The sequence below is a fragment of the Plectropomus leopardus genome, chromosome 5 (genome assembly GCF_008729295.1).
Source record: "Plectropomus leopardus isolate mb chromosome 5, YSFRI_Pleo_2.0, whole genome shotgun sequence".
In the NCBI taxonomy this organism is placed as follows: Eukaryota; Metazoa; Chordata; class Actinopteri; order Perciformes; family Serranidae; genus Plectropomus; species Plectropomus leopardus.
The window spans coordinates 22384215-22407464 of NC_056467.1; the positions used below are offsets into that span (position 1 = coordinate 22384215).

General features: G+C 38.4%; 1 protein-coding gene across 3 annotated transcripts in view; it reads left to right on the forward strand.

Moving 5' to 3' along the window:
* The first annotated feature begins 6683 nt into the window (after nt 1-6683).
* The window catches only part of ncam1b (neural cell adhesion molecule 1b), a 96455-nt gene continuing 79888 nt past the window's right edge, over nt 6684-23250 (forward strand). For all 3 annotated transcript variants that reach the window (XM_042486712.1, XM_042486714.1, XM_042486713.1), the window contains exon 1: nt 6684-6913. In XM_042486712.1, coding sequence (XP_042342646.1) covers nt 6862-6913 — 52 coding nt within the window. In that variant the 5' untranslated portion in view covers nt 6684-6861. The remainder of the gene's footprint in view (nt 6914-23250) is intronic.

A 23250-nucleotide genomic window follows, 5' to 3' on the forward strand; every position in this document is an offset into this window, starting at 1 on the left:
GCGCTCAAAACAGTTCTGTAGAGCTGCTGAGGCTTCATCTGTCCACACTTTAACAGTTTTAACTGTTGGTTTGACCCTTTTAATCAGCTGACAATATTTCTGCAGAGGGAGCAGTGAAATATGATCTGACATGCCAAAGTGGGGGCGTGGGAGGGCTTTGTAGCTGTCAGAAATATTTGTATACACGTGGTCCAGGATATTTCCTCCTCTCGTGGGGATCTGGACATGCTGGTGGAATTTAGGTAAGACAGATCTGAGGTCTGTTTGATTAAAGTCACCAGCTACTATGAAAATTCCATCCGGTTACTTGCTGATGTTGCTGCTGATGGCATCATACAATTCCTGCAGTGCATTTGTTGAATTTGCATCTGGGGGAATGTAAACAGCAACAATAAAAACACTGGTGAATTCTTTGGACAGATAATATGGACAGATAGTATGGATGACATCTTAGCACCAAAACCTCAACATCTGGTGAGCACGGTCCATTTGCTTTAACTGCTTTAACTTGAGCACCAAGCATCATTTATATAGACACAAAGCCCTCCTCCTCTCCTCGTCCCGGAGTCTTGTGACCTGTCTGCTCTGAACAAGGTCCGCCCATCCAGTGCAACAACTTGATCCGACATGTTAGGGGTTAACCATGTCTCTGTGAAGGGGTCAACAACAAAATGTATTTTAGCTGCCTAAAACAATCAATATCACTTTAAGTGTATTGAGAGTATTTTCACTGCTTTCCCCTAAACTGAAGCTGTTGTATCTCTTTTGAGAAAAATAGTGATTTAACATTGCTGAACACAGGAGCTGCTGGTCTGCCGCTGCCTCAATCAGTTATTTCGTTTGTATTATTCTGTAGCTGTGGCGTTTAAAAGGGGTTAGTTTGAGTTACCAAAGTCACACAGTAACGTGAACGAACTGATCAAGGCAGCAGTAGATGAGCAGCTCTTATGCTCAGCCAGCTAAAATAACTGTTTTTTAATGGTTGATGGTGGCTTTTAGTAGAGCATACATGTGGAACTGATGCAACTATTGGCGTCCTGTTGGAACAGGCTGTCGGATGCAAAGGTTTTTAGGTGGTTAAAATTAAGTTTTGCTACTGACCCCCATCAGCAGACAGCAGTACATTGCCAAACTTCCATTTTTTTCCTGCTTTATCTCCAAACTGGGGGTGTATTGACAAAACATCATATTGTAAGTGACACACTGACTATGGATAGTACCATAGGAAGTACCTCACAACCCCACATGAAAAAATCTGAACTATCCCTTTAGTCTTTAGTCTACTTTTACTCTGTCGCTGCTAGACTGCCTCATAATAGATGAAAAGAATATAAATAAAACTGTTGCATAAAGTTAAAAATGCTCTGTTAAACTGCTGGAGAGATTTTTTTGATGATAGGATTTTGTCAGTTTTCTACAGACTAATTGAAAATGATATCTGCAGTTAAGCTTCTTATTAATTAACTGCAAGGAATTTAGCTGACGGTTCCAGTGAGATTTCATAACCATAAAAGATTGCTTGAGCAGAAGGTTTACACTTCATCCTGATTTTCATCCTTTTAAAAGTATACGGCTTGAAAAAATTCTTGGAAATGTTTATGTTGAGTGAGCGTGAGGTTACACGAAAAAGATACCCCCCCCCCCCCAAAAAAAAAACCCCAAACAAAACAAGCCACATCAGCTTTTCAACTTCAATGCACACTGAATAAAACACTAGTATTTTTTTTTTTTTCGGAGGGCCTTTATATGCATGAGTCATCCGCTGAGTCATACTTTTCCTATCTATGATGCTGATGCAAAAACGCCAGTCAGACACCCCATCAACCCCCCCACCCCTGTGCCCTTAACCCATCTAGCTCTTCCCCCCTGCTTCCTCTGATTATTTCTTAGTAGATGGTTAAAAGAGGAAAGGAGAAAAATGTCTGTGAACATTTTTGGGGCTACACTCCCTGAGGTGGTATGTGTGGAGAGAATTACTGTAGATGGATGGGTTGCAGCAAATGAGCGAGATCCGACCACAATACATTCACAGCCAGCCCACAGATTGATTTGGGTTTATTAAATTTTGGCCCATTGCATCTCTCCGCTGGCCAAAAGTGCAAATCAAAGGCAAACGACCTCTCAGGGTGCCAAATGCTACAGTTCTTCCCCGCGGTGCGAGCAAACAACCTTCTCTTCCCTTTGCATCCTTGTTCTCTCAGGTACCATTCACTTTAAAGCATAGATAAAAGTGTGTTGCATAAGGCTCTCTTTGGTGATTGGAGGGCTGAAGGGGGTCTGTGGAGTATTTGACTCACAGCAGTGTTGTACAAAAGTATGTAGAGGCAACGAGTGTGGGTTTTGTTGTGCATTTTTTAAAGTGTTGTATTTCTATGAGACTGTTTAACAGTATTTTGATAAAAGCACCGCTTTGTTCTCCTGCAACACAGAGGTAAATAAGATAAATATTAATAATAATTATTAATAAGTATTTTATTACAAATTCCACTGTATAACAGTTGATCTGTATTCTGGATCTGAAAATCTGTTCTAAAACTGTACATGCAATAGATAATAATAACAATAAATATATTATAAACAGGGTTCAAATGGTCATGATTAAAATCCTGGAAAAGTCATGGAATTTCAAAATGACATTTTCCAGGCCTGGAAAATAATGGAGGTAGTCAAAAACCCTGAAAGTTTTGGAAAAGTCATGGAATTGTCTTGTATATAATCATATTGTAACAATAATCTTCCTTGACTTCCTTCCACATAATGTAACATAACAGCAAATTATTTTTCTGTAGCCCTTCATGCAACGTAGCTCAGATATGCATCAATGCGTGACAGGGTTTATTTACCATCACCTTCATTTTGTCATTTTCTCCGTTGGTTGGTTTCTTCCTTTCTTTAAGCCGGCGAGTTTAAATCATTTTGAATCTAGTGTGTTTGAAAACACCAGGCCTGTGGGGCAAGGAAAAACAATCTTTTTTATGGGTCCTTGAAAGTTGTTGAAAAGTATGAAAATTTTGTCCCTGAAAATGTGTGGGGACCCAGTATAATAGATTACACTTCAAACTGGTACCCCAACTCATGATGGCACAATTGATTTTCATTGTGTAAAGCCTTTATCATCAGAGTTTGTCATGGCTACACAGCGTTGAGAGCACAGAGGTCACATCATATTGTTTCTCCTGTGGAGGAGTTTTCATTCTGCCGTTACAAAGAAATTGCACTTGATTGGTTTTGAAGGCTGATTCTAAATGTTTTCACGCTCAGCTTTGACTGTCTTTAGGGAAGAAAAAATTAAATCATTAAATTAACACTAAATAGATGGATTTAATTTTTCTCCACCAAATTTATACTCCTGGCGGTGTGATAAAAGCTTTGAAAGTGCCTTTGAACCATTAGTTGGGAGGTGAACATAACTGATGAGTTAAATGAAAAAAATCGTGAAAAAATCGCTGCATGATAAAAAAGAGTTGGGATGATAAGTGGTTTGCAGGTTACATGGTGGAATACGGATTCACAACCTCAGTATTTTTTTAAATCCTGACAATGGCCCTGATTATGACTGATGATAGCAGCCATTGGCGCATTATGACACAAGGGGCCCCTGGGCACAGATATGCAGAGGGCTCCACCACCTCACCTACATAGGAGCGAGACACACAGACTTTTTTTTTTTTTTTTGCTGTTGCCTTTTCTGTATCTCTTTGTAGTCATACATATTTTGTGGTTTTGCCTCCCTTTATGGTCTTTTGTATCTTTATTGCTATTTTTTGTGTCTTTGCAGTTCCCTTGAATGTCTTTGTGGTCATTTTTAGTCTCTTACTGGTTGCTACGTGTCTCTTCGAGTGACATTTTGCTGTTGAAGGTCAGGGGAGGGGCCCCTGACACTCAGAGCCCCCGGGCCTGTGCCTGGTAGTCACATCCAGTAAAACATCCACGACAGCAGCTACAAAGTACCACTTTGGGTTGTCAAGTAGGGGTTGCCCTGTTGTAAAATATCCCTTTGATTTGTGTTTATCTCTTCAGTGTAGTAATAATGGAGTTCTTATTGGTATCCATCAATAAATGCTTAACAAGCTTTAAATAATAAATTTTGGTCAAGGTTTCCTTGAGCCCCTTTCCTAAGTAGTCATATTCAAAGGGATTTTTTTTACGACCTGGTGACCTGCAACTAACAATTCTTTTCACAATTGACTAAGCTGCAGGTTTTTTTTCTCAATTTTAGTTTGTAAAATGTTTGAAAATAGTGGGGGTGGCTATCATTACAGTTTCTTAAAGCTGTAGGTGTTGTCATTAAATTCAGTTCAGAATCCAAAGATATGCAATCTCCCATCACTTAAGACTAAGAAAAGCAGCAAATCTTCACCTATCCCAAGATGGGACTGGTGAGCTATTGGCACTTTTATTTACTCAAAAAAAAACCCAAAAAAACAAAAAACAATCGCTGTAGTGAATACTTAATTATCAAAATAATTGCCAATTTTTGTGTATTTGTTGGTCAATTAATCGATTAAATGACTACCCAAAGTGGTTCTTATTAAGGGCTTATAACAAGATACTGGTAGTTCTGTGAAGCTTTAATTAGTCCAAATAAATCTTTAAAGCCATTAATAATAAACCTTTCATCAAAGGCGTAGGTTTTGTCTCAACATTGCAGGGATACACGAAACAGGGGATGTTGAGGTTCTCTGCAAGAAAACTTTGAGCATCAAATAATTTCTCGATTATGAGTTTTTATGTACCAATTTAGGCCTTTTCTGCATCAAGTCATGGTGCAAATGTCTTAAATTTTGTCAAAATAAAAGGAATCTGCTACTTTCATAGAGGCAAGGCAAAGTTATTTATAAAGCAGATTTTTAAAACAAGCCAATTTAAAGTGCTGTGCATAAAACATGAAACGCATGGAGACATGCAAAAGACATGCAGACGTGCAAAACTAACACATTATAAAAGGGCATTTAAATGCAATTTTAAAAAGTTAATAAGAGGAGTGGCATCCCTAACTTACGAGTGTGCACCCTATATAGGTTATATTCTGACTGAATAAGAAGCATAGGGTAAGATGGGAGAAGATGCCCCCTACTGTATTATTGTAATATTGGGATATACCTTTAGCAGGTGCAGGATGAATATGCCACACTGTTGGCAGAGGTAAATTGGAAGTGTAGCTGATTTTGATGTTATAGCACAAAAATGAATGTCTTGTAAATGGACATCTTGCCACACTATTGAGGCAAGCTGCCCCTTATATTCACTTTTTCCCCACTTGGTTTTAGTGATCATCAAGGCTCTTCTGTGGTGAACATCGTATTATGCATATTTTTACTGTATGGCCCACCTGCAGATACAATGTTTTTCAATGTATTTAATAATCATTCATAGTGGAAATTAAGAATAATACCTCAATTTATAGGTATTGTTTTGTCAATGTTCACGTTCTCAAAAAACAAACAAACAAATAAACAAAAAAATCTAATAAATAAATAAATATATATAATACAATATCTGCGGATACTGATGGTGTGCTGGTATTACTGTGTATCCCTAGTTCTGGTGGAATAAATCTCAAGAATACAGAGTAAATGTCACAGTTTCTCTGTAGCATAACCAGTCAATAGATGTGTTGAGAGCAGATTTAGTGCCAGTGGGTGGTGGCATCTCACACTATCTTACCCTAACACATATTGATATCACAGAGAAAAAAAAAATGTAAAAACTGAAAGTTCAATCTTTCATTATCTCTTTTTTTGTGCTTACATGTCACGTAAGGGAATATACTAAGAATTACACTTTTTTTTGACATTGTTTTTTATGACAGTACATGGACACACTAAAACAATATGCCACACACACACAAAAGGCACACTTGTCTGCTGCAGGGCTGTGTACAAGCTCTGCTCTCCTGGTAATCGGAAAGCAGTCTATAGCCTATTTTTAGCAGGTTTACCCGTGTTTGGAAAACCCGCGTGCATACACTAATTTCATGTGGAAAGGAGTATAAAAGGCATTGACAAAGAGAAAAGGGGGGAAAAATTCCGAGTATAATGTATAAAAGTGCAAAAGTCAATGTAATATAATAGAAATATGAAAATAAAAAGTAGCTTCATAAAATAAACAGCTAAACCAACAACATAAATATAAAAAGTAAACAAATAAAAATAAATACAAATAATAAAGAATCTCGTAACAAAATCTGTTTTAAAATATATGGTAAAAAAGACTATAAAACATATAATATAATAATATATATATTGAATAGAATTAAGGTATACTCAAAATACTGAAATACAGTGTATAAAATGAAATTGGGTTTTGATATTTTTTTAGTGAGGGAATTTGATTGCAAAAAATGTCAGCCGTGCTACATTACCTGTTAAAGGGTAAAGATAAAAAAAAAAAGCACACAATACTGTTAAAACATGCACGACTTAAGAATATATAGTACAGTTACACAATATGAGTGGATAAAATCCAAATTGCAGATGAAGCAGGCACAGTATGAGTATAGTTATTTCTAGATAATTATTATTATTGCAGGGGTTTCCCCGTGACACTGGGCTCCTTTGAGATCCGCGCACTATTTAACAGGAGGTCCTCTCCTCGGCGCATTGATCTCCGTGTGTGAGCAGGCTCTGCTTGTCAGTCAGACTTTGAACAGTGCACTGGCGCTCATCACTGCTAATCTCCGGCCGCTGCTTGTCATCAACGACGCTGCTGCTGCTGACAGTCATCACCGACCAGCTTTACCAATATAGATTAGGATGAGCAGTTGCTGAGATAAGGCAGGAAACCCCGAGGGCAACACCGTAGGGACCGAGCGGAGATTAAACGTTAGCTACGCCGTTTAACATTTACTCGGGAGTTGCGATGGTCCAGTCAAGGGATATTTTCATAGCCTTGCTTCTAGTGGGCTATACAGGTAAGGAACCTCCCATTCACCACTTAAGCTAAATGTTAACGTTTTGCTTTGAATATTTCGCCACCTTTTAATAGTGGTCACAGGACGGCAGGCAGGCGTCCACTCGCCTCCTGGTCTTCCTCCTCCCTCTCCTCCTCGTCCTCCTCCTCCTCCTCCTCCCTCCGCCCGCAGGCGCTCTGTTTAGAAGGTGCAACGGTAACGGTACTGCGTCTGCCGCTAATTAGCTTACTGGCGAGCTCGGTGATGTGTTTTTTAAGTAAAGACAGCTTGCTGCTAATGTGTCAGGGTACCATCTTCCCCCGGAGACACTCAACGGGCTGCATATACTCTTTGCGTGACCAGCCTGCACGCTGACTTAGCGTTATTGTGCATTAAATTAAACATGATACTGAGGAAGGACAAGCTTTAAAATTATATCAGCATGAATGTGGGCATTATGTGAATGGGAATGTGACATGGGGATTTAATTTCTCTCCCATTTGAAGTCGTGTTGGTCTCGGCCGTTTGGTCTCAGCTTGGATGGGACGTGTTTGTTGTTGATGGGGAGTGATGCTGAGCGCCTTGCATTTGTACACACACACACACACACACACACACACACACACAAACACAGCCTCCTGGGTTGAGTCACGGTCTCCCTGTTAAAGGTACATTGTGCACAACAAAGCACGTGACATTTGTGAGTGCACCTGGCAGGTGTGATGGCATTAACCCTTTAAAACCTGAATAATTAGGCTCGATTTCTTTCAAAAACATGGAAGGGTGACCAGCCCAAATATTTGCAAGAAATTTGCCAAAACAGACAAAGCAAACAAGAAAATGACTAAATAAAGTGCTAAAATAAATCTCATTCTTTATGGGTTTTTTTTTTTGTTGTCTCCTTTCTTTAAAAAAAAATTAGATATATGATTAACAGATTTGTAGATCCAGTTTTATGGACATTTCCCCTTGTTTTTTTTATAATATCTATGTAAATAATAATAATAATAATAATAATAATATTAAATTAGATTAATGATAATTAAAAATAAATGCTAATTTTTGCATTATTTCCTTGTCACCTATTGCGGGAGGTTTCTTGCCACATTGATCATTATGTGTTAAAAGAACTTGAAAGAAAGAAATTGAAGCAGTTTTCTCATGTGTTTCAGAGGTTTAAATACTTGTGGAAGAACGTCTGAATGCAGCACAAAAAACCTGATGTGGATCCAGGCGTTAAAGGGCCAAAGGAGAGGTTATTAACAATGTATGCTGGTTTGCACAAGAGCCCACATATTTTTTTAGGGACAATGTGGGTTTATTTGGTCTCTCTGGCACACTGATGCACAGCAAGCACAACTTCTACTCTGAATCATCTGTTATGTAATCTGATGCCACGATAAAGGCTTTGAAATGAGATCCTCTAAGTTGGTGAAATTTGTCGTTATGTAAGTCTAATTGAGGGAGTTTTGTGACAAATTACATTTTTAATAGCCTTTGCACGGCTATTTTTTGATTAAAATCAGTAATTTGACATGTGAGGCGATTACAGTTGGAGTAGTAGTACTCTGAGCTACACTCAGGCTCAGGGTTTTCGTGGGATAGCCTTTTAATCCTTTATGTACAATCCAATATGTGCAGGGGTGTTCCTCAGGCAGGAGAGGAAAACGCACAGCGAGTGTAGCCCTTCCTGCATTGTAATGTTAATGCAATTTCTCCTGGGTTTGATGGAACATTTTATGTAAAAATGTCAATTTGCAAAACCCTTTTGATGGGATTCACTCTTGTGCTATAATTTAATTCCAATGCATTTGACATGTTATTGTGTTATATATCAACCACCAATTACACTTAACCCCTTAAAAATTATTGGCTGTCTGTAAACATCAGTTTAATGGAAACATGCGATGAAGTCAAAAAATGATTTAGAATAAATTGAGAAGCTGTGACCTTTGAAAATTCTGGTTTCTGTTTGAGAGAAAACATCTTTTTGATTTTATTTATTTATTTGCATAATCTTGTCAGAACATCTGAATATAATATAACAAACGTGCAATAAGGTTATACAACTATCTTTTTAGTGGTCAGTATTGAATTTATGGGGTTGATATTGATTTTTTTTTTTTTTTCCAAGTTGAAAATCAAATTTATCTAACTTGGACAAACAATGTGATGGTGGCAGTAGTGCTGGGCAGTCTAACAATATATCTGGCGTGGAACGAGACTTTATATTGTCTCATGTTTTGGACTTTGCAATATCATAAGTGTTGTCTTTTCCTGGTCTTAGGCTGCATTACAGTAAGGTGGTGTAATTTTTTTCTGAACTGACCTGACCTGACTGTTTAGGTTTTCCATTATTTGCCTTTACTCACTTTGTCATTATGCACATTTAAAAAATCAAAAATCTAATTTTGTACGTATTTTATGAAATTACCAATGGTTATTCCTACAAAGTCGTAGCAACATCGATGTTGAGGTTTTTGGTCAAAATATTTTGATATTCTCCACATCACCCAACCCTAGGTGGCACTCTTCCTACATGCCTTTTAAAAAATGTATCTTGGCATTTCTGCCCTGCAGCTTCTTGTTATTTATGGGCATCACTTGCGATAAGCTAAATTCGCCGATCAGCTTAACTCTATTGTACTACCTAAATAGGAAAACACTTGACAAGCACTGACAAGCAACTTGACAAGCATTGCAGACAAATATACAACATAAACAATAGTTAGGGAACTGTGTTATAGTTATGTTGAATATGGATATAACAAAGATAAAACTTCATGATTATGACCTTTTAGTAGATTGATAACTTTCTTTCATAACTCATACGCCTCCACTAAGGCTAAAATTAAAACGCTTGTTTTGTATTCCTTTAATAAATCTACTTTTGTAGTGTTTGGCGCTATACAAATGTCAGAAATACTACTGTCACCTCTGTAGCTGAATGCATATCAAAGAAAATTGTAAATCTTTTAATAGATGAGTATATGGCACCGTTGCAAGTTTTATGACTGAACTGAGATTTGGGAGGAATTAACCATCTTCCTTTTCCTCTCAGCTCCATGGTCCCGTTGAGCCTCTTGACATAATTATTAATTGATCCCCTTCGAACTGATAACTGGAATATGGAAGAATTTCAAGACTACGTTTCTGACATAAAATGAAATATAACCTCCAAAAATCAAACTGAGAGAAGTGAAGCAAACTTGGGTGGGATAAGCGATAAATTCCCAATGTCCTTAACCTGTGGGACATGATGAATGAATTGCACTCTTCATCTCACCATACGGCTCTGTCTTCAGTGGTATTATGCGGCTCTGTAGTTTACAGTAGGATTGTTTCACATAGCCTGTGTTACATCATCAGTCAGCTCATGTGGGAGTGATGACGTAGCTCCACGCTGCCCCATTTACAAAGCAAGATGGAAGCGTGGCTGACTGCAGGCTGACTTACAATGAGCTCCACACTTGTTTTACGTCTGACTTAGCTTCATGAGGATGGAAACCAACACCGCCAAAAGCGATGGCTGCTAGTCCAACAGCTCCAACTTGATAGAATGATTATTTCAGAACACTGTGTTCACATTGTGTACTGCCAGCAGTGTTTCCCGTGTTTAGAATTTATTTAGGAGGTCCACCAAACTAGATTCCCTTATACCCAAAAGAGACACAAAAAGTCTTTTATGATTTTTCTTCATGCATGACCTCAGCCAATCAGTTTATAAAGCACGATTGATTGCAAAGACCTTTACAGTTATTTTTGGCCATGATCATAGATCGCAGAGGCTGCAGTGGAAATCCATACGATTAGGGCTGCAGCAAATGTTTTTTTCTTAAATGAATGAATGTCTTTATTTCTTCCATTAGTAAATTGATCATTCTGCCTTTAAAATGACTTGAAATAGGGTTGTTACTGTTTGAGATTTTCATGGTATAATAACTTTCTCAGAAATCAAAGTGGCTTTATGGTATCAGGATATTACAGAATTGTTTTTATTGTTAGTTACAATGAGCCTTAAATGAATTGAGACAGAGGGATTTGATCAAACGTTTCAGTACTGTTATTGAAACTCAAAACCACTGAAAACTCAACTTAACTATTATTCATTGTCAGAACATGACAACATTTGCCAAACAGTGGGACGTTTTACAAATATGAGGTAGATTAAATATAATTATAATCACAATAATGTTATTAAATTAAACAGTAAAAATAGACAGAGAGATCTTAATTCTGGTCAGCAGCATGTCAAACTCTTTGGACAGACAGAAACCTCAACTGTGATCAGTATTTTCTGCACAAGTTTTACACCCACAGTATTTCTTTCTGTTTCTTTTCCTTTTAGTTCATGTTTACAGAAGAGTTATATTTTATTTATTCACATTACCTTTAGTCACATTAAATCATATCATTATATGAAATAGCTGGTTAGTCACGTTAACTTGTGACATACCATTAGCATTAGATTAGTAAAATATATAGCAGCTGTGGCGAATTCAGTCATGTTGAGACATTATCCATTGTCAAAAAAATCTGTTATAAATTATTTAATGCACAGGTTGAGTACTGTGACGTTGAAACGTTGCTGTACGCATTAGTGGTAGTCGAGAGGTAGCCAGTCCTCTTCTTTTTACTACGGTTGCTGCTCAGTCTTCTCCTGATTAATGGCAGGTGGTAACTGGCATCAAGGGTGCATTACCATCCTCCTCTATCAGTGTCTGGGTGGTTTCATTATTTGGAGGATTTATCAAATATTTGTTATATAACCATATCAAGGAAAATATAATGAGATAATTATAGTTATCTTTTTATTGCCCAGCCCTACTTGAAACCATTTTTTTACATGGAAGTATGTGTAAAAAGTCTCCCTTTTGAAAATAGCTCAAATAAATGGCAGATTTTCTGTCCAGTTGGGTTTTTTTTTTTTTAAATTACGTAGCTAAATTAATGTACGTGGTATGATAACCATCAATTTTCATAATATGATACACCTTGAAACCAGTATATTGCTGCAACCCTAATTGAAAATAGTAAAAATTGCCTGCCACAATTTCTATTGTTGATTTTTTAAAATTCTTCTTTTGTCACCTAGCAGCAAAATCTAACTGAAAATAAATGACTTTTGAAAAGCAGCCAGTAACCAGTAAATGTTTGGCATTTTGCTTAATAAATGACTGATAAGATTAACAGTTTCTTACCGTTATTGCCAGTTAATTTTTCCATCAGACCGTTCATCCTTTCAACACTACGATGGTGATTTGGTGCTTCATTAGTCCAGTAATGCAAAACACAATTAAGCATTCGTTTAAAACCATGTTGGAAAGCAAGTCTTAGTGTGGGAACCAGTAGTAATTGCTTATAAACAGAAGAGAAATGCTGTCATGTGCATTTGCAGACATTTCCGAACCTGCCTTCGCCTTCGAGTGTCGAGCAGTACTCTGCAAAATCATATTAAAGCCAGACAGACATTTAGAAAAAGGTCCATTTGGGAAATCCAGCTAAAAAAGGTGAAGTGCTCATACCAGTGTATCTTTTCACCCCCATTTTTTTGTGATTTTAGTTGTGTCTTATTAAATAACCAAATCTGCCAAGAACAGTGTCTACTGACAGGACACTGAGGATGTTTATTGAACCAGAATATGTTTCAGACAGGAGCTGATGATGGAAAAACACAACTGCTGGATTGGGAGACATTTTCTAGGAAGCAACTGTCAGCCATGCATGTTTTGGATATTCTATCTATTCAGACTAGTGATTTCGACATATTCATGTTATCTTAACCGTGAAACAGTCAGTGAAATACACATTCTCCATAAATCACTGCAGACTAGTTTTAAAGCTCCCATAGCTCTTCCAAATCCATTTTTTTTTTTAAATCTCATAGATGCTAAGGTTTCCATGCATAGGGAAAGCAAGAGAGACTGTGGTTTTGTTGCAGCCAGGACTACTTGACTCTAATAGTGATGGGGAGTAGATCAGACAGATCCAGGTCTGAGAGAGTTGAGAGGAGCTGCATTGCCCAAGGATGCTAAAAAGATGACATTACACATGCATGTGACCTCAACGCATTGTGGGAGGAACGTAAACATCCTTTCCTGAGGGCTGCTCAGAGGTGGCACAGGATATAAGGGTTAGTGGTTGTTTTTTCAGTGATTAGCTTTTGTGTTGGTAGCTTTCTTATGTCATTCCTGTGAGGTTTGAGCTATTATATAATTAATCAGGGTTAATTTAAGAGCAGAAAACAGGTTGAACACGGCACTGAGGCCTGGGAGACGAGCTTGTTTTGTATCTTGTTACTGCTGTACGTGAGTGCTGACAACCTGCCTTTGACACTTTGCTTTTTAATTTAAGATTGCAGTCCTACTCACTATATACCAGGTGTTCCCAACTAGTCAAGCCACGAGGTCCAGATTTGTCCTCAGTCATTATGTCAAGGTGCACACATAAGACAAATGACCACATTTCACAAAATGCAAATGACACTTGGAGTTATAACACAATGAAAAAAAAACATATTGCAAAAATAACATGCAATTACCTAAAACTTAAATAGATAGCACTGCAGTCAGGAAAATGCATATTATTGTTTCAAGACCAGTAACACTGCAAAGGCACAACATGATAAAAAAGGCCAAATAATACCAAGAACAGGAGAAATAAATCATTGCTGTACTGGGAAAAAACAGATTGGTGTGATAAATGAGTCCCTTAACAATGTTTATACGTCTGTACTTTCAAATAAAGATATATTTTTTATCATGTTTTTATTTTTTACAAACTTGATATATTCACAAGTCACTTGCCATTCATTCAATTTTGGACCACGACCCACCAGTTGGGAACCTCTGCTTTATACTACAAAATGTCTGCTTCGCTCAAAATTGAAAACATGTTAAGATCTCAGAGCTATGAAGAAATTAGAACAGCATGTCCTTGTCATTCATCAAATTATAAAAAAAGAGGCCAGCTCTGTGAACACAGGATCCCTGTGGACATGTAACCCTAGATTGGCAAACCTTTAGGCATTATGTGGCCTCTCTCCGCTTTGAAGCATTTGCTCTGTGGGACAAAAGGAGCCGTGACAGGGTGTTGCACAAGATACTTTACAAAGTTTTTGTAAAGTATCTCCTAGGTATAAATGCTGGTTTGCTCAGGATACCATCTCCTCCTGACAATAGTGAAAACAACTTTGAGCCATTTCAAATGTGGCTGTTTTGTTTTTGATTCTCATTTGATCAGATCTGACCAGTCACCTTCAGGTATGTAAATGCTTGCTGCACTTGGCAAAATGTATCACCTTTACTCTCTGAGCTATTCACTTGCAAACAGAGACTGATTTATCCTCTTGCACAGGCTGTTATGAACTGAGAGCTCCTCCTGGCTCCTTTTGTGCCTTACCCAATCTTATTTGGGTGTGAGAGATGCAGGGGAAAAACAAGACTCCTGTGACCCAAACTAAGTCATCACAGCCTTGTCCATGGCCCATGTGGCCCTTGAAGGAGGAAATGAGCTTACAGCTATGTCGCTGTCTATGCTGGAAGCAACTGTGTCCCAATTTACACGATACACAGATGAGCCTTTTCAATGCAAACTCCTAAAAGCGAGCTTTACACTATGTCTGATTTTCAGAAAATGAGTGCATGTCTCATCTTACCGTGATAAAGCAATATGCCGCTAGCTAGGATTTAGCTCTCCACTTCTTTTATAAAGTGTAAAGGGAAGCAGCATGTGTGTGTGTCTTCTCATGCATCCATGCACATCATGGTGCATTCATTATTGAAACACTATAGGATGCATCACCATGCACGGAGCAAGGAAAAATTCAGATTGCTATGCCCCAGGCTTTCTTTTTATGCATTTACCATAGTGTGTCACCATCTCCTCTATAACGTTATTCTCCTCTACCGGCTTAGTCATCGCCTGGCAACTTGGAGATACCTCTGTTTTTACACAAAGTCATGACATGCATTAATATTACAAAAAAAATCATTAAAGTGGAAAAGTGATACTCATTTTGGTAAAAAAAAAAAAAAAAGTTATTTTTAATCTCTAATTAGATCACACTAAGAAGGCACTATCTTCCAAGGAGCATTGGTGGCTATAGCTGTTTCTTATCCATTAACTGTGCAGGATCCACTCTGAAAGGATGTCAGTGATTCTCAAAGATAGGCTCTACTTGAGCAGCCAGCAGACATATTTTAACAGTCATTCAGGTATATTTTTACCCATTAAACAATTTTACATATTAATGTTTTTTTCTGATTTGATTCATAGCAGCGAAAGAAGTGCGTCACAAGTGTTTAATATGAAATCACACACAAATGACCCTCACACACTTGTTATTCAAAGGCTCTTTATTCAAAGGAAATTTGCCAACTCATGAAAAGGTGATATATAATCACCTTTTTATAAATGTATTATAGCCTACAGCCCCCGAGATCACTCCGCTGTCACATAATTCTCTAACTGATCATATTTTATGAGTACATGTCTCAGTATTTTTAGAAGACTAGAAGGAAAAGAAACATTTTGAAAGTGATATCATCGGGGGAGGGAATTAACCTCATTTAATCCTTGTTCGTGCAGAGTAATCTAAAATTATGTAACAGATATGTCCAAAGATAGAAAGAAACCTACATGGCAACATGGCACCTATTTTTAATTTTGTGGCAAAACTGTGCTGCTTCTCTGTATGCAAGTGCATGGATCACGCTGACCTGTTTCTGTAATGTGGTTTACAGTTTTTCCCACAGAATAAGAGTGTATGTGTGGCGGGAGCTAATGGCAGAGAGGGCATTGTTGTTTTTCTTCTAAATGTGTATGTCCCTTTGTGTTATTCTGTGTCCACTCTCCAAATTCAGTGATTTTTGTGGGTCTTTAAACGTAGAGCTCTCCATGAATTATACAGTTTGTGACTCAAAGGTTGAATCCGTTCAGAGCTGATCAGATCAGATCAGTGGATGAAAGAGCAGCCGCTGCAAGTGAATACAAACTTTTAGACACAGCAGAATGAACAGATGATTTTCATTTTCACTGCACCTGACGTTCTGCTGCTCGGTCTGTGCCCAGTGGGTACTGTTTAGGTTTTTTTCTGATACCAATGCCTAAACGGTGCGTGAATCAATTTTTCGAAATGAAGCACCAAATCACCGTCAGCAGCTTGAAAGAATGGATTTTTTTTCTTGCAAAGGCAAATTTGATCTTGAAATTTAACATTATCTCTTGATTATTTAAAATACACTCCCATATATAAATATGAATTGCGACAAAACACTAACAAATGTCATATAACACATTCACATAATCAATAAAACCTGACCCAACAACAATAATTTTATTTGAAATATTTACAGTAATATTAACAGCAAAATTATCGGGATCAATAATGGTCTCCCTACCTCAGAAGAGACTCAGTGGCCAGATTTTTCTTCATTATCTGTTAAGATTATCATTTCAACAAGAATGGCTGCTCCACCTTACAGTTCACTGTAAGAAAATTTGGTCAGTTTTCAATGTAAGGCTAACTTGGCTTACTAACTTCGGAGGTAACCTTCTTCAACTTTAATTAGCAGATGGAAAGCAAAACATGGGAGCATAGCTTGGGTCTTGCTGAGTTGTAGCATGTAGGCTATTCATGGACTAATAGTCTCAACTGTACACAGACTGCGTTCCCACCTTTAACATTTTACTCTCTGCTCTGGTCTCTATGGTCTCACTGACACCGTCACCTACAGACGGCAGGTGCACACACTTGCTGTCTTTCTATCTAGCACCGAAGTGAGACACTGAAATCTGCTTAATTGTCGGGTCCTGTAGATATAGCCCATATAGTAACAAGTTTTGGTTCCCAACCCTATCCGTGAATGTGGTGCAATGAAGAATGGAAAGGTAAATACATTTCAGAAGTGGTCCTAATGAACAGTCCAGTTCCAAAAATAGGAAATCTGTGTGTGGCAGCATATGTTTTAATCATGGCAGGCTGCCGGAAATAAGTGAATGTGTGGAAACTCTGTTGAATATGAAATATTTTGATATATTTTCAGATCTCTTCATTTCATCATTATTGACGTTTTCTATAGCTTTCAGCATTAAAGTTCTCAGCAAAACACCGTAAACATAACCAGCTAAATTTATATTGTTTTATATATTATACATCCATACATAATTATTATTATACATGTTATATTGGAAATATATTGTTTTTCAGATTTGAGCATTACACCAGAGTGATTATTGTGACATAGTACAAGATTAGAGCTTGACATCCACTGAAACCTTTTTTGTGTTTTTTAGTCCAGACAGCACATGTAGGCCTGTGGTGGTTGATACCAATGAATAAGTAATGACTAATGTTAAGGATGTTACACCATCTCATACCAACATTTGCCAGCAGAAAGTGGAGAAATATTTCTGTTGTCAGCAGCCTTGTAACAGATGGCACTGTGACATTAATGTTTACATGTCTTTTTTTTCTCATTTTGACAGCCAGTTTTCTTTTAAAGAGAGGTGTGACTGCTAACTGGAATGTATTTAGCCATGTATTTCTTCTAATCCACATCAAGTCACGACAACCCCCCACCCCCCAACAGTAGCTTCCCCAGGAGGATATTCACACACAGATTCAGAATACCTACCCTTTCCCTTTTCACACACAGACACCACAACCATTGATATGTAACCACCAAAGCTTGGGTGTGCACGGAATTTTTAGAGGCCGTAAAGAGTAATGTGAAGGTGTTTTTTCAATGAGACCACTGAATTGCTAACATTAACAGGCAATCTCATCAGGAGCTGAGTGGAGCAGTTTGCAGAATTCCTGAATGCAACAGACAAGAGGTGCTGCAGGAAGATTGGAGGGGATTAGAGTCCATCTGTGAGTCAGAGGTCACTGGAGTACTACAGTTACTCCTCAGTGGCAGAGTGCTGGCAGTGAATCAGTTTTGTTCTGAAGTGCTGAAGGCTGTTTGGATATTGGTTTGCTTGGTAGGAGCACCCTTGGACCAGTGCACAACCACGTCCCCATTACTGGAATGTACAATTACTGTGTAATTGCACTGTTTAGTCCCTCTTGAAACCATATTTATTCCAGTGTGCTCTTGCCTATGTCTTGTTGAACCACAGATTTGCCTTCATGTGGAACAGTTGGTCATCTTTTAACCCTTTGACAGATTATTGAGGATTTCCCATTGCAGTGACTGGAGAGGCTTATGGCGGGGCTGTTGTAGTAAAGTTTCCCTGCTGTGATTAAGGGCTCATTTATACTCAACATTACATACAAGCGCTCTGCCTGTACTTTGCGTTTATTTTGTTGGTATTTGTCGGCATGTTTTTGGGAAAACTTACACGTATGGACAGAATGAAGAAATGCCACTGGAAATTGTGAATGTGGTGTAGCGTAGTTACAATGAGCTACGTCTGATGATGACAATGATGATGATATTTATGCCATCATAAAGGTCGAGTGAGGGCATTGACGTTTCCAACATTTGAAACTGACATATCTGTGTGTATGTAAAGGGAGTATAAATGAGCCTCAAGGGTGTCTCATTAGGGCAATATGCAGTATTGCCGCCATTTTTTACAAATCTAATTTATTTATCCGATTTTAGTGCTTTGTAATGATGTTGTCAAGCTCTTATTAGAAACATTGCTGATTTTTAAAAGACAAATATGACAGTTTTAGAACCATTTGAATACTTGTTCATTGTTAAATGCAGAACACAGAAGGGTAATGAGGAGCAATAAGGAGCGAAGTGTTTTTTTCAACTGGGATGCTTTGGTTGTGTTCTTTTGCTGTGATGCAGAATAATGTTGGCACAAGGTAGACTTCCTTCTTGCTGTGGATGAAAGGAAGCCTGAAGCATGTAGGAAGAGAGGACAGACCCCTAGTCAATTGGGGTTCAGTATTAATTTCCCCTTTAACTGCTGTTCAGCGATGCGACTGTTGCTCTTTTTTGGTTGGCTATCTGTCCTGCCCCTCATCGACTGTGAGTGGATGGATGGGTAAAAAGTGACAGTGAAGAGTTTTTACCCAGAGGTTAAAATTTTTCACCTCGGTTTCAACTCTTGGCATTTAGAAAAAAATGGCAAAGGTTCAGCACTAAGTCAGGAATAGATGCGCAGCAGCTCTCCATGTTGCTGGCATTTGTAGAATAATGTAAATATGTGGCACTCCGATGAAACAAAGAAAAAAAATGAATATAGTAGTTGGGGTGTCTGCTTGCCATCTCCTGCGGTTGGCTTGTCAATAGTGCAGTATTGCAATACTGTTGTGTTATATAGGGTGCAGGGGGCCACTGCTGCGAGTCACTCCCTGTTACCTCGAGCTCGGTCTGCATTCTTGGCATTAAGTCAAGCACAGAAGGTGTTGGCATCGGACTCTGACTGGGGCTGACTTGTCACCTTTACTGTGTATGATATTTATGGATAGTACATCAGACCAGTGTTTGATGATGCTGACATGATGTAATTTTAGCTTCACTGAGCTCAATAGTTTGCTGGTCAGTCCTTGCCTTTGGTTTAAAGCTTTGTGTATTGACCTAAAGATGAAGGATCTCTGCAGGGTGGCTGTCTCACTGTACAAGAGTGTCTTAGGTTTGATTGACAGATCTCCCAGACTGTAGCACTGCATAGTTACCACACCTCAGTTACGCATTTGCTGCCAAATTTGGCTACTGTAACTGACAGATGCGACAGTGAAGTATATACTTAAACATCCTACAAACATCCCCAAGGCCAAACTTTTCAAAGACTCGCAAGATGCAGGGTTTGATTCCAAGCAGTTGCATCTCTGCCTTTTTGTGCTTTCCAACAAAACACAATCAGCGTTTTTGTGGGTGGAAATCTAAGGAGGATTTTTGTCCTTTTTTCACTGCACTAGCAACTCTTACCGGTTGGTTGGTTGGTTGGTTGGTGTTCCTTTCCAGTGGGAAACAGGAACTGGGAGGAATACCTTGCACGCAGCAGTATGCCCCACTGTTGAAGTACATCGCATGTCTGTCTGCCTCTCTGCAAAGGCAAACAGTAAGATTAACTTGGAAATTGGGCTTTCTTAATGTGGAAGAAAGCAAGAGAGGTATTATTCCTATGAGTGTATTTTAAGAAGAAAAAAAAGAGAGTTGAAATAGGCTTTTTCAAAATGTATTCTTCAAATTTTTGTACCATAAAACTGGTGAAATCATATTTTAGTTCCTGATGTGCAAACCCCTTTGCACCTTTTCTGGTTGACTTAACAGATGACTTTCATAAATGATCAAGAGTTGTCCACTGGAGAAGGGAGATAAATATTGGGAGAAGTGGGATTTTCACAATAACCCAGTGTTGTAACTTTTGTCATTTGTGGTTGTTTGTTCAACTTATTATATGGTAATGCCCAGACCACACCTGTTATATTTCTGCTTTGAAAAATTAAAAAAATGATAGAAAATAGAAGTTATTTAAAAAAAGAGTTGTCCACTGCCCTCTGTGGCTGCATTTGAACAAAAGCGTCTGATTTCTAAGGCTGGTCCATATGGCTTATGAATAATATCTTTATTTTCAGGCTATGCTGTGATAAATAAATATAATAAAATAAAAATAAATCTTGATATTTTCATATTTTCTCTAAAATAACGTTAGTTTTTGATTTAACCCTTTGGTGTGTTGGATTATATCAGTGAAATCACGGAACACATTTCTACAAGATAGTGTGTAATGGAGAGTAAGAGAGATAAAACAGGATGAAGGATTGGGAAAAGCCTTGCAAGTTTACAAATTTGAGTTGAATATACAGTATGAATACACAATGGTTGTATTTTCAGCAGCACTTTAAATTACTGGTCAGATGGTCAGTTGGTTGGTCATTATGCTCTTATCATACCAAATTGTCATTGGTGGGACAATGGCAGCTGTCACTTTAATGAGGTCTTTTGTCCACCAAAGTGTCTCTTTTCCCAGCATACAGTTTTTGTTCAGCACTTGTAAATATCCTATGTGATGGTTGGTCTTTGTGGTATTTGTCAAGCCCATTCTCCACTGTGATTGGACAGGTACAATGTACAAGGTTTTCATTTTTCAAACAAAGTTTAAAAAATGGAAATTACAATTTGTCCGATGAGTTGATTAAAATCGCCAGCTGCTATTAAAATTCCATCTGATTGCTTAGCCGTGTTGCTGCTGATGGCGTCATTCAATTCCTGCAGGGTATTTTTTGAATTGGCATCAGTCTCTTGTGTGCTGTCAGCTCTGAACAAGGTCCACCCATCCAGTGCAACAGCTTGATCCGGGATGTTAGGGGTTAACCATAATTCTGTGAAGATGTCTGCAGAGAAGTCTCCAATTTCCTGTTGCTGGGTGAGCCTCATCCACTTCATTCTCTTGCAAAAAAGAAGACAAAAAAGGCTTGGTGGAGGAAAAGCTGTCGGTCCAAGTAGGGTCAGCCTCACCCTGATTCCAGCTCTCCTCCCTCTCTTGTACAGCGCTTTCAGTTGTGTTTCTCCCCTCTGGTCTGACTGGCCCCTTGACACCCCTCGATTACAAAACATTTGAAAAGGATATGATCAAACCATTGTTGGAATGGCAGGATGGTTAATGTTAGCTTGTGTCTCTGGCAGGCAGCATTAAAGAGATATTTAACATCAGTGAAGTTATGCTGTATATTACATCTCCAACTTTTAAAGTGTTCAGTACGCCAGATTTTTCGCATGTCCCGTTGAACACTAAATGCTAAGGCAGACTTGGGCAGTCAGCTTAGGTGGAAAAGCGTTACAGTGCACAGTTTATTTTTTAATAATAATACATCAGATATTCCATTTATTTTTCACTCGAGGCACTCCACTTGCCTGAACACTTGCCCTTGGCAAGAGTTAATGTTGAGCACTGTGACAGGGAAAAATTTAAAAAATTGGTGGACTCTCAATTACCAGGTAGAGTGCACTCTGCCTTATGGCCCATTTAGTTAAGCTAGAGATAATTTGCAGATTTGTTTCCCCTATCAACCATTTGGTTGGGTGAAGAGTAGGTAGAATTTCAGTTGATCTTGATTTTCTTTGGTTAATACAGGCCTGATTTGAAAATCATCAACTTGGTCAGCCCAAGACTTTGTTTTTCTCAAGGAGCATAATGAAAATGCAGTATCCAAACAAACTTTGTATGTAGCGCAGTGCCATCTTTTTTGAAGTTAACTTTTCTTTGTGTACCCTGCATGTTTGGCATCTTGTCTGTCTTGGTCTTTTTTACCATGTCTCTCACGCTCCTCCCTGAAGGATCTCCTCTCAGTATGACTCATTGACTTCCACTGCCTGAAAGCCGTCTTGCTCTCTTTGCCAGCAGAAGTCGGATGTGTCATGGACCCCATTGTGCATCTTTTCCATGGATGTCATAGACTGCAAAAGCAGATGACAGGCCCTCTGAAGAAAATGAAACAATATCACATCACCAGTCACAGTGGCCAGACCAGTGTAGAGGCGGGGCATCGATGCACCCATGAAATGTTCGAAAATGATTACACAACATCTGTCAAAACCATCAGTGAGAACTACTGCTATTTAAATACAATTATCTTCATTTTATGGTGGTATCTTACATACCACCAAGTATTTACTCATAATTAAGAAGCTGCAATTTGCTGGTCAAGTTTCATGTTCATGGTTGTGATTCTCACACTGCAAAAAGCTATATATAATTTACAGAACCAAACCCTGGTAGGTTTTCTTGCTTCTTGCACCATATTCCCTACAGCTTATTTCTGCTATCTAGTCTTTTTCAAGCTGAAGGCATTCTTAAACATATGGAGGTTTCATGAAAAACACACATTGTAAAGTGTTACTTACATTAAAAAATATCTGTGACTGCGCTGTATGTATGCTGTTAGCAAACAGTAATCATCCACTGTATTCTCAATGGCATACTGGTGATTTGTGTATTTACTCCCACTGGAGATTCCTTCACAACAACCTCCATTAGTGGAGTGAGGGGATATGCCAGTGAAGGGCAGTTCTCTGCCTTATGACAGCACATGGCTGCTTTCTCTGCCTGAGTGGCTACAGTAACACACAGCTAAAACACATTTTGACTGAACAGGGTCAGGGCATTGCTTCACCAGTGAAAATACGCTACCATGATGGGGCATTAAGGATGTTTGGCATCAGCTGTTGCAGCATTCATATAATTTGTCGGTTGCACCGCACTATATTGGAAAATGTGTTCGCACAACCTTTCTGGTATGTTTATATCATGCAGAAGTCAGACAAAAGCATCCACCCATGTCATTTCCTGTCGTTTGTGACTTTCAGTGTTACTTTATAATAATTTAACAGCCTGGAATTGATATTGTATTCCTGTCTGGTGGTTGGTTTCTGAACACAAGTCTATACACT